General features: G+C 42.6%; 1 protein-coding gene across 1 annotated transcript in view; it reads left to right on the forward strand.

Annotated features, from left to right (window-relative positions):
• Positions 1-10,306, forward strand: part of aifm3 (AIF family member 3) — a gene marked incomplete at both ends in the record, with an annotated part of 33,404 nt that extends 23,098 nt beyond the window's left edge. Inside the window, 2 exons of the mRNA XM_080530920.1 lie at positions 9,657-9,761; positions 10,264-10,306. Coding sequence (XP_080387046.1) covers positions 9,657-9,761; positions 10,264-10,306 — 148 coding nt within the window. The remainder of the gene's footprint in view (positions 1-9,656; positions 9,762-10,263) is intronic.
• Between the last annotated feature and the right edge of the window lie 1,796 nt (positions 10,307-12,102).

A 12,102-nucleotide genomic window follows, 5' to 3' on the forward strand; every position in this document is an offset into this window, starting at 1 on the left:
TGTCCATACTGGCCGCATACGAAACATGGTCCTAGTACCCTCCTCGGTGCTGTGGTCCATCCCTCTTGTGGTGGTCCTTGGCCAGGCTGGTTGTATGGAACCACTTGCACCCCTGGTGGCCCCTGTGGGTATGGATTCCCCCCTTGTGGCCCCTGTGGGTATGACTGGGGAGGGACAATTTGCAGTTGCTGTGGCTGAGATGGAACCTGTAGGGCTATAGTCTGCTCTCTCTCTTTGGTTTTCTTGCCTTCTTGCAATTGCACTTGAGTTAGTTTTCTGAGTGAGTCCTCGTCTTGTGCCTTCTGTGCCTGAATCTTCTTTCTAAATAATTCTACTTGGTGTGCTATGTTGTCTATATAAACAGCCTTGCTCATGTGTCGTAGGCCCACCACTTCTGCTAACTTGTTCTTAACTGGGGTAGGGAGACCTTGTTGAATCTTTTCCCTGATTATGGCTTTTTCTAACGGGTTATCTTCGGCATCCTTCCCTGTCACACTTCTCCATTGAGAGTGCACACGGGCAACGTACCCCCGGGGATTTTCATCTCCCCCCAGTGGCTTCACAATGACATTGTCTGGGTGAATGTGAGTAGGGTATGTTTCTCTGATTGCCTTCCACAGCTTGCCTCTGTTTGCTGCGAAGAGTTCTGGATCATAAACGGATGTATCGATATATCTATGAAGTCCCGCCTTCATCAATATTTCCTGCATGGTGTCCAATCCTGTAATGGTAGCTAAGAGTCTTTTCAAATCCCCCATAGCAGCGTGCGTCCCTGTCAATCTCACGTCGACTTGTGCCGTCCAAGGATGACCTCCATCTTCCAGGACTGGGAGTTTTTCGATCACTTCTGACAGATCCGTATGATTCCAAGGACGATATTCCATCTGGTTACCTCGAATCAGCACTGGGAAGTTCCCCTGAGTTTCCTCTTCTTCCGATGCTGTTTCATAATCGCTTACTTGTGGCTCTTGTGGCTCCGTCTTTATTTCCCGCCTTGGTGTCGCTTCCCGCCTTGGTGTCGCTTCCCGCCTTGGTGTCGCTTCCCGCCTTGGTGTCGCTCCGGACCTTGGTGTCGCTCCGGACCTTGGGGAGTTCAACCGGGATGCAGGTGAAGCTGCCGCTTGAGATTGACGACACGTTTCTCTTTCTACGTCTAGGTCCTGCAGCTGTTGTCTGTAGTCCTCTTCGTTTCTTAGGATTTTCGCACGGAGTTTTCTTGCCCTCCTTTCTCCCTCCTCTTCATCCCTGTCTTCCTGCAGCTTCTTCTTCTTTTGCTCTAAGCTCTCTCTTCTCTTCCCTGCCTTCAGAGACTTCTGCTCATCTTCAGAACTATTTTCTTCTTTTCCCTTCTTATAGCGTATTTTCCCTCCCTGCTTTTCGGCCCTGGCTAGTAGTTTTCTTATCGGAGAACTGTAGCCTCCTTGTGCATTGCTGTCATCACTGGAATCTTTGCCATCTCCTCCACTGCCATCTTCACCGTCATCCGTCTTGTCCCTCCTGTCGTCCCCTTTTTCCCTCGGCTCCTCCTTTATTTTCGGTTTGGCACCAGACCTGTTCTCTGGTTCGAAGTCCACGGTCACTTTCGCTCTTCCCCTCTCCAGTACATTGTCATCCTTATCTTTGATAGTGAAGGTTCCACTCGTACTTAGGATAGGGACCTGAGGGTAGATCCGCTGAGAATTGTCCTCCAGTCTCTTGGCATAGGGAGGAGGACTGGAGATTGGAGCTGTGTGTGAGAATGGAATGTTCACTTTCTCTTCCATTGCTTTGGCCAATTCATCTCTTTTTTCTGGATCCATGTGAGCTGTTTTCTCTTTCCAAGCTAATGCTACTTTCTGCCCCTCTACCTTGAAGAGGTCTAAAATAGCTAACTCTAACCTGCGTTTCTCTGATCTAATCTTTCCTTTTTGATGCGCCTTATGTACATTGATAAGTATCTCCAATGTTGCAATTAATTGTAAATCAAAGGTGCCCTCTGCTGGCCATGGTTGTTCAATGTCTGCCCAACGAATATTCCATTTCGTTGATATCTCGCTAATCTCCTTAACAAGAGGATTCATTTTTTCCACTATAGCCACAGGAGATGAATTTGCTAATATTCCCTTGGCTGTATTAACAGCCCTCACAATGTTACTGGGTTTGGCTCCCATGTTTGAAGTATTTATACTGCTTAATATGCTGAAAATATGCTATAAGGTGTACTTTCCTTACAACCCACCTTCTGTTGCTGTATCTGCTAAACAGATGCTAGTCCAACTCTTAACTGTGTCAACTGTCCACACAGAACACTACAACTCCGGAACAACGGATTGTTTCAGTGGTATTGTGTATTATTGACTTAAATGTAATCTATGTGTATGCGTTTTAATCTAAATGGTTTTTTCCCTTATTATGTATGAATGTGTCACTTAATTGCTCAATCAATACTAATTATAGTTCAGGTCAACTTAATTATTAAACTACAAAGGCTGTTCAACACAATTATCAAATTACAAAAAGCAGGTCACGCTTTAAGTCTTTCTGATCCACAACCCCTTGCTTGATCAATCCTTAGATAGAAACTGTTCTGCTATTCTTTAATCAAGAACTGTGAAAAAAGAACTTAACTTCAAATAAAAAGATGTAAAACACGAATATTAATCACGACCTGTAAAGAAATCGACTTGTCATTGGGAAGGAATAAAATGATTAATTATTCATTACAATCTGTAAGGAAATCGACCTGCTACTTGGAAGGAATGCACAATCAACTAGACTTAGTCATTTACACTTCATTGATGAAATCCTGTGGAAGAAAACGTCATCCCTAGACCACTATAAACCAATTGCTCAAAGTTTTGTGAAAACTGAAAATGAAATAATCTGAATAATTAATTAAATCAATTTGTAATTACTTAAATTAATTGAAGTAACCCTCCATTTATCATTGTAAAAGACTATATCGTCGACCTCAGGCGGATGCACTGATGGAGAACCAGTGGTCCAGTGTGATTCGTATTCCGTCCACTGGAGAGCAGCAAACAATTAAAAATGTCTTATATTGTTTCATCCACTAGAGGGCAGTACACAATTAAAAACGTCCTGTCTTGTTTTAACCACCAGAGGGCAGTACACAATTAAAAACGTCCTGTCTTGTTCTAACCACCAGAGGGCAGTACACAATTAAAAACGTCCTGTCTTGTTTTAACCACCAGAGGGCAGTACACAATTAAAAACGTCCTGTCTTGTTCTAACCACCAGAGGGCAGTACACAATTAAAAACGTCCTGTCTTGTTCTAACCACCAGAGGGCAGTACACAATTAAAAACGTCCTATCTTGTGTCAACCACTAGATGGCAGTCAAGAATTAAAAACGTCCTATCGTGTCTCGACCAATAGAGGCCGCCACACCGAAGATGTTTTACAGAATGACTACCTTACCTAAAACTCTCAATCTTCTGATTTATTTTTACAATCTATCCCTAAATCAATTGTTTAAGTGAAATGAATGAATGATTCGTTAGAATTATTCACTATATCATCATATACATTGATTTAAAACTTATGGAATCAATCAATTGTTCTGGGAAACAGAAAATGAATGCTCTGAATAATTAATTCAACTGATAAGTAATTAATTAAATTAATTAAAGTAATTTGCTATAGGACAATCAATTAAAAACATCAATCTATGAGTGATCTCTACAGATCTCTCGTCAGCATTCTATGCAAGCAGACAGGGCCGTTTTATTGAGGTCTGTGACCCTGCTGTGATTCTGCTCAGGGAAAGCAGCCTGGTCTAGACTCACGCACAAATGCCACATATGCTTTGAATCTAACCTAAAGTCACAATCTATCTTTACTTTTAACAAACTATGACAAATATCTTTAAACTACGTTAAATCTATGTAATGCAACAATCACCCGCAACGTGTCTGTATGTTTGAACAACAGAGGAAGAAGGAAGAGAGGCTTTGTCCTTCTCTGTGGGGTAACCCCCGCGTGTTTGTAGCCTGCTTTAAAACAATCTCTTTAAACTTATTTGAAATACCCCGAGATCAATTCACTCTATCTCTATTTTTATCAATCCCAGTCTATTTGTATGGTTTTATCGTTATCTTTTAAGAGATGAGTACTGACATTTATCAAAACCCGCGCGTGTGTATTTGAAAAAAATGAATGTCAGGGGGAAAAACCAAGACTGTAAGATTAATCTTCACAACACTGCTTTTCCACAATAATTATTATTCTCCACGACACAGCAATTCTCAAGATAATCTTACTCAACTACTTCTAAAATGGCACATGCTTGTTACTAGGCCCTGTGTGTCCACTAAGCCTGCCTGTCTACACAAAGGGAAAATACTAGCGGCCTTGTTCACAGGTCTGACATGCGTTTCAGACAAAGGGATAATATGGCGCCCTTTTCAACCAGCCACGTTTCTCCTCCGTGCTCCCCAGTAATTTAACAATGCATATCTCTAAAATAGCACGGACTCTGCTCTTTCAAACTAGGAATTCCAATTCCATTACCATTTGAATAAAGCTATTTTACACTTCACCAGACTATTGCCTGACACAAATCACATTTATTAGCCTGCTAAAAAAACGTCTTCCCCTAGCTGGCTAATACCTTGTTCTTAAAACAAGACCACAATAATAACCACACACACGATAGAAATCGTACAATTATAACACTTTTCTCAATACAGGCTTTATAACCCGGCTCTCTCTGACTAATCTCGACCCAGTTATATATTAAAAAGGATCCGTTTAAAATATAGCTTACACAGTCCAATTTGCACAGCTTCGCCTGTACTTACCCTGGAGAGCTGCAAAACGACCGATCCAAAGCTATTAAAAAGGGTCCCTTCGTGGTTGCCACTTATGTAGGATATTTTCTCTGTTTCAGTGATACAAGAAGAGATGAAAACTTCTGGCCCAGGTTAAAAGTATTTATTCAAAAAGGTCGGGTCTTCAGATTACAGGCACACTTAAACAGTCACAGTCGAGATAGTCAAAAAAGCAGGCCGCTCGCGCCTCTGCACGGAAGTCTTATAGCTCTCCTCCTAGGCCTCTGATTGGCCTAGACCCTTGGGGGCGTGCATATGCGTGTGTGTGTGACTGCGCATGCGCAACAATGGATTCTCAAATCTCCCCGCGATCATCTGTAATAATATGTATGTATATATATATATATATATATACATGTAATATGTGTAAAAATATACGTTAATATATGTGTGTTATATGTGTAAGATATACGTTATATAAGAAGGCTATTAATATGTGTAAAAATATACTACAAAAGCCCAACATATTTCCCTGTCAAATTCGGACATCCATCCGAGAATGGCTTACCAAGGCTCATTCATATCTTTAGCTCTATAGCAAATTCCCCTTTACTGTGTCTTGGATGAAGGACAGAGAAACTACCAAGTATTGAAATGCAGTAAATACAGTCGTGTGAAAAAATTAGGACACCCCATGAAATATTTACTTGTTTTTTTAAGAGATATGGACATATTGTAGTGCCGAGAGACGGGAGTCGGAGGCGGCGTATCAAATGTCACAGCTAAACGTTTATTAACAAACATGAACAAGCTGCGACCACATGCTTCAAGCAGTAACTATCACTCCTGTAACAACTTGAGTACCACGCACTTAACCCTCCGTGCGGAAACAATCATACCCAACCCATAGTTCCGGGGGTGAATTATGTTAACCCACCACACAAGCCCCCCCAGAATTCACCCATAGTCAAAATCCCTGTGTCGGGGAGGGACGACGATCCGACCCCGGCGGGTGCGGGACACAGGGGCAGGGCCAGCCGGGGCCGGGGCAGGGGAAACCGGGACAGGGGCAGGGGCAGCCGGCGCAGCTGAAGGCACCGTGACCGGGGGCGGGGGGTGGGGCATGGGGGGGCGGCCACGGCGTGGGGGCTGAGCCAGTTCCAATGGCCGGGAAACGTCCACGTGAGCGGACTTGATCCTATCAATGGAGACCGTCTCGTGTCTACCACCAACGTTCACCACTAGGGTCTTGTCCCCGTGTTGTAGGACCTTGAACGGGCCATCGTAAGGGGGGCGTAGGGGGCCGCGGTGGGCGTCGTGGCGAATGAAAACAAAGTCCGACGAGCGCAGCTCGGTGGGGACCCGGAAAGCAGGGGTACCGTGCTGTGAAGTGGGGACGGGTGCGAACACCTCAGCGGCCTCCAGCAGGGAGGAGCGCTGCCTGGCTGCAGACCAGGGGACAGTGGCATCCGGGATGAAATCCCCGGGGACTCGTTTGGCCGTATACGAGTTCGGCAGACGAGGACTGCAAGTGAAACAATAATACCCAACCCATAGTTCCGGGGGTGAATTATGTTAACCCACCACAATATCAATATTTAATCTTCTTTCAAACAATATCTATAGATCAAGGTGATGTAACTGAACCAAAAACAATGAAAATAACAAAGATGTCAATTTCTACTGAGGAAAAAGTTAGGACCTAATAGCTGGTATTTCCTCCCTTTGGATGAAATAACCTCAATTAGACATTTACGATAACTGTCGACCAGTCCCTGACATCGACTGGGAGAACGTTTTTCCCACTCCTCCGTGCAGTATTAATTCCAGCTGTGTGATGTTTGAGGGATGTCTTCCATACACATTCTGTTTCAAATCACCCCACAGTATCTCATTAAGATTAAGATCTGATTGACTTGGCCATTCCAGAACTCTCCATTTCTTTCTTTTGAGCCATTCCTTAGTGGATTTACTGGAATGTTTTGGGTCATTGTCATGTTGCATGGTTCAGCTTTACGTGTTGGTCAGATGGTCTCACATTTTCTTCAAGCCCCCTCTGATAAATAATTTGTAGTGTATTCTATGATGGTGAGCTAGCCAGATCCTGCTGTAGCGAAGCAGCCCCAAACCGTGACATTTCCACCCCCATGCTTCACCATTGGTATGAGGTACTCGTGCTCAAATGCTGTCTTTGGTTTGCGCCAACGCCAAACATGCGGTCAAATTCGGACATCCATCCGTAGTGACACCTGCCAGTCTGTCCCATTCGAGTCCCAGTTTGTCCATGCATGCGTTGACCTCGGTGAACAGATCACTCCCCGTTGTGGTTCCTTTCATTGGCCGGATTGCTGCCAGCTCCTCCGTAAGCTTGAAGTCGCGCGTTATCCCCCGGAGGAATATGAGCAGCTGGGCTGTGTCACGGACGTCACAACTCTCATCCAAAGATAAAGAAAAAAAAGTCGAAGCTTCCCACTTCACTTTGCAGCTGAAACTCCAGATTCTCTGCGATGTCCTCCACCCTTCTCGTCACGGTGCGGCGGGACAGCGCGATGTTTTCAAACGCTTCTTTTTTTTCTGGGCATAGCAGTGCTGCAGACTCGACCATGCACTCTTTCACAAACTCCCCCTCCGAGAATGGCTTACTGTTCTGGGCGATGTTGTGGGCTATCACAAAGCTGGTTCTGGTCGCTGCATCTCTGGCTGCAAGCAGCTTTGTAAAACAGTCTTGTCGTTTTTCTAGCTTGGCTAGTAAATCCGTTGATGTCCGCGCTCGTTCGGCATCAGTCAAGTTTTTGTATTTCTCGGCATGTTTCGTCTCGTAATGCCGTTTCAAATTGTACTCTTTAAACACGGCGACATGCTCCCCACAAACCAAACACACAGGTTTACCCTTGACTTCAGTAAAGAAAAAAATAGTAGTCCATATTTGTTAGAAAGTTCTGCGTTCGGCATCCACTTTCCTCTTTTTGGCATGAGCCGACATTTTCGCATTAAGGGGTGACAAGTAAGGTAGACAGGTTGTCAATCACGTGCACGATTGCGTGCACTGTGAGAATAAATGGGCTTCAAAATAAAAGCAATGCGGTTTTAGTCCACCCATAAGATAATTAGAAAATATAATATATAAAAATGTTTTTATTTTTTTATTTCTCTAATTATCATGTAATCTTTTCGCGGGAGGTCAGAATTATCCGGTGGGACGTATTTGGCCCGCGGGCCGTACAATGCCCAGGTCTGCTATTCATAGCTTTCATGTGACGTCACAGCATAGTGGAAACGCCCACCTGACGGGCAAAAGGCACTTTTTGCAGGCAAAACCCACGGGCAAAACCCACTTTTTGCGGGTTAATAACTTTGATTTCCCGTGGGTTAGGAAAATAATTCCAACGTGTCCGGATAGAGTAGAAGACAGGGAATCCAACACTATTTGAATGGAGTCGATCCTCCACTCCTATCACCGTGGACACAGCAAGGAGCGAATTCCCGGATATAAATATTCCCTCGCCTCGCTGACAGCGGGAGTTGGGAGTTTCGTCCAGCAGCCAGTGAACGCCCGGTTGATCGAGTTTCATATTAAAAGTATATCTTCTCGGGGTGTCAGCGCGGTGGTTAAGGGCTCAAAATGACCGTATACTGATGGTGAATTTAGCAATAATAGTCTTATGTTTGTACCACCTCCATAACCGGTGTTATTCACGGGAAAAGCCGGTCAAGGAGGCACCCTTTGCAGGTCAATAACTTTGATTCTCCGGGGGTTAGGAAAATAATTCCAACGTGTCCGGATAGAGTAGAAGACAGGGAATCCAACACTATTTGAATGGTGTCAATCCTCCACTCCTATCACCGTCGTGTATCTTGATAGTTCTTCATGAGTGAGGTGGTCTAAATAGTAAGCAGCCATGTTGAGCGATGTTGCTATGATACTTTTTGCCCGTCAGGTTGGTGGTTGCTAGGGAAGAAACCACGTGACTGAAAGCTATGAATAGAGAGACGTGCACCACGCATGTTCATATGCAATTTTGGACCAATCTGATTAAAGGCCGGTTTTCTTCTCCCCTGTGCTGTGCCTCTTCCGGTTAGGAACTCAACGGAGCTCAAAGCTCAAAGCGGCATAATAGCGATCTTTTTGTTGGTATGCTTGTTGTAAATAAAAGTTCTATGATGCATTGAAATGACATTAAACTAAGATAATACGATGGTTATAATAATTTTTCAAATCTTTATTAATAAGTAATTACAGAAAAGGTGAATGACATTTCTGTCATGACTTCCGCATTTTGGGCGATGAGAGAGTTGAGACTTGTCTGAATCATGTGCTACCAAGCGGACCAATCACAGAGCTTACGGTTACGTGCGCTCTGACGCGTGGTTAGATTTTTTGAGAGGAGCACGTCAAGGCTACGCACGGTCATGCGGGACTACGTAAGCTTACGCGTAGCCTACGGCGTCGACTTTACGCAGAAGCCTAAACCGGCCTTAAGGTTGATTTTAAGTTCATTTGCACCTGCAGACAAATCCATGATGGCGGACCTTATGGGTTCTTGAGGAAAATATGTTCCCCATGAGGAAAGACACATATGTACCAAGTTTTATAAATGTTCATCCAACGGGGTGGAAATTCCAGCATTCTGAAGTAAATTATTAACTTTTGGTTATTATAGTGCCACCTATGGTCTAATCATGGTCATTATTTCTGCCATAGTTACTGATGCTCTCTAGTTGTGGCATGCAAATTCATATAATTTTTGGTCAGGGACTTTTTGAGCTATTTGACCAAAGCAAGGAAAATAATAATAATAAGTAAAAAAAAAAAAAAAAAAACTATAACAATACTCTTCCTAGTAGGAACACTAAATATGTTGTCTTAATCTGCCTCGTCTATAGGGGTGAGGAGGTGGTTGCTGTGGCCAGCATGAACTATGACCCCATTGTATCCCGTGTGGCAGAGGTCCTGGGGTCCGGAAAGACGATTAGGAAGCGAGATGTGGAGTAAGTACATTTGCCCCTCTTTAAAATCTGGTCTGGGTGACAACGAGGTTTTTATGTTCTTTAGATTTCTCGAGGTTTAATGAGGAAACACATATGCCAATGTTATCACATGCTGTAGACATGAAATAAGGAAGAGACATGAAACTACTGTATATAACTTTGATGGAATTCTCCTAGAACACATGTACACTGTATGTGTAACATTGTTTGGATGTTTGTTTACAATCAGTTTGTTTAGTGTGTACTGTATTTCTGTAAATTGTATTTTTCATGTCTCTCATGTTTATCTCTCATTTTCAATTGTGCATTCACAAAAAATTGGATGTTAACTCGACCTGGCAAGTACGAAAACATGTGCTTTTGTTCATAAACTATTTCAGCCATGTTCCACTCAAGATTTATGGCAGATTTTTCTCAGACTCTATACTATAAACTTAATTCTTGTATAAAAAGTATAAGCATCCTGTTTAAAGGCTTTTCTTTCCTTTTCTTTGGACTGCAGGACAGGCGATATGTCTTGGTTGATAGATAAAGGCTCGCAGTGACATCTCAAGCTCTCCATGTCTATGGGGTCTGCTGGACACAGTGGACACTTTTGGTGCTGAGGCTGAGCAGCTATACTGTGGCCATACGGTGGACTTACTACTGCTGACCCTGTCTGGACCTGTTAGGGTAACCCCCCCTGGAGTCAAGGCTGAAACTGTTTTACATATTGTTCTACAGAGATTCTGCATACTGATGGACTGTACATACTGTATTCTATACTATGAGCCATACACAGTTTTAACATACAAAAATACTGTGGTGGCAAATCTTGTGGTCATGACTGCTTTCTCAGATTTCACAGTGAAGAAATATCGGATTCAGTCTTTGTGCTTCTGCATGATGTATCTACCTGTACACTTTGTTTATAAGGGGCTAGAGATTGGGGGTATTGACATTTTTTGTACAACTTTGTATATAGCTATAATCCTTAATGCACTGTAACAAAACTGGACTGTACAATTTAAACTGAACTTTTCTAAGTTTGAGATACATGACTAATATGTTTGAGTGTGCTCATGGAGTTTTTAAAAGGGGAATGATTGTGGGATGATCACATGATAAACTAGGGTGCGTTCCAATTCTCTACCCTTCACCACTAGTGCATTGAAAAGCATTCAATTGGTGCAAGCACGGCTGGAGTTTCAACCATATTCCATATACCAATCCATTCCTTTCAAATCCACGAGGGGGAGTGTTAGGAGCCTTCAGGAGAAGGGTAGAGAATTGGAACACACTAGTTTATCAAGCTGTAATCATCCCCTGTAAAAGTTGGCAGCAACTTGCCGCTGATGTTTGCTGAGCTCTAACATAACAAATACATTGTTACACATCTATACACATAAAACAAAGCTAAAATCAGTCGGCTTTGAATATAGACCTTCAACTGCACAAAGTTCGTCTTAATGCCATGCAAAGTATTGTAACAAGATATGCTACATAATCTGTAGTTGCAACAGCCACTTGAATGTCCCTGTCCCCATTTGACACATATACACACACACACACACACACACACACACAAAGCATGACATCCTCACAATACAACCTGTGTGCTTTAAGATGCTAGCAAATCACTCCTTTTAGTATTACAATGTACCTCTTCCTATTTGTGACCGTCGTTACCTTGCTCGTAGATTGCACAAATTAAAAATATAAATGAATTTAAATCTATGTTAATGCTTGCTCAATAGAACAATAGATGTCAATATTTTCTAACCAAAGTAGTAGTTGTTTTAGATATCATGTAATAGTTGCTGAAGGCTATTTTTGGTAGATGTCACTTCCCATTGATGTTCTTTGTTACTAACTCAGGGAACTGAGGTTCAAGTCCTGGTCATATTGGGGTTGGTCCCGTTGCAAAAATATATTAATTTGTGGCTTTTATTTTTTTGCCAGACATTGGTTCTCTGTATTTGAAGTGATCCTCTCATTTTCATTCACAACTTACTGTTTTCTTTGGTGTGTAGAGGAATAACTATTTCCATTTTATTGGCATGATGAAGATTTTAAAAAGACTTCAGCCCTAAACACATAATTTTGAAAGGAATATTCTTCATACAGAGAAGCTTGGAATGGTATTTTTATAATGGAAACTTTGAAATAAAAGTATTCAATAATGGCTCTTTACTGCTCATTGTACTGCAAGTGTTGCAATGACAGCGCTTCTTTCAAAGGCAAGGCAGAAAGCCTCTTAGTACAGCAGAACGTGTCGGGACATGTGTCTTGAGATTATTAGGATACTCTATTCTGTTTTTGTCTATATACTGTACCTCATTATGCAATACAGCATCTATGT

Source organism: Nansenia antarctica (assembly GCF_963989245.1).
Source record: "Nansenia antarctica genome assembly, chromosome: 5".
NCBI classification, from domain to species: Eukaryota; Metazoa; Chordata; class Actinopteri; order Argentiniformes; family Microstomatidae; genus Nansenia; species Nansenia antarctica.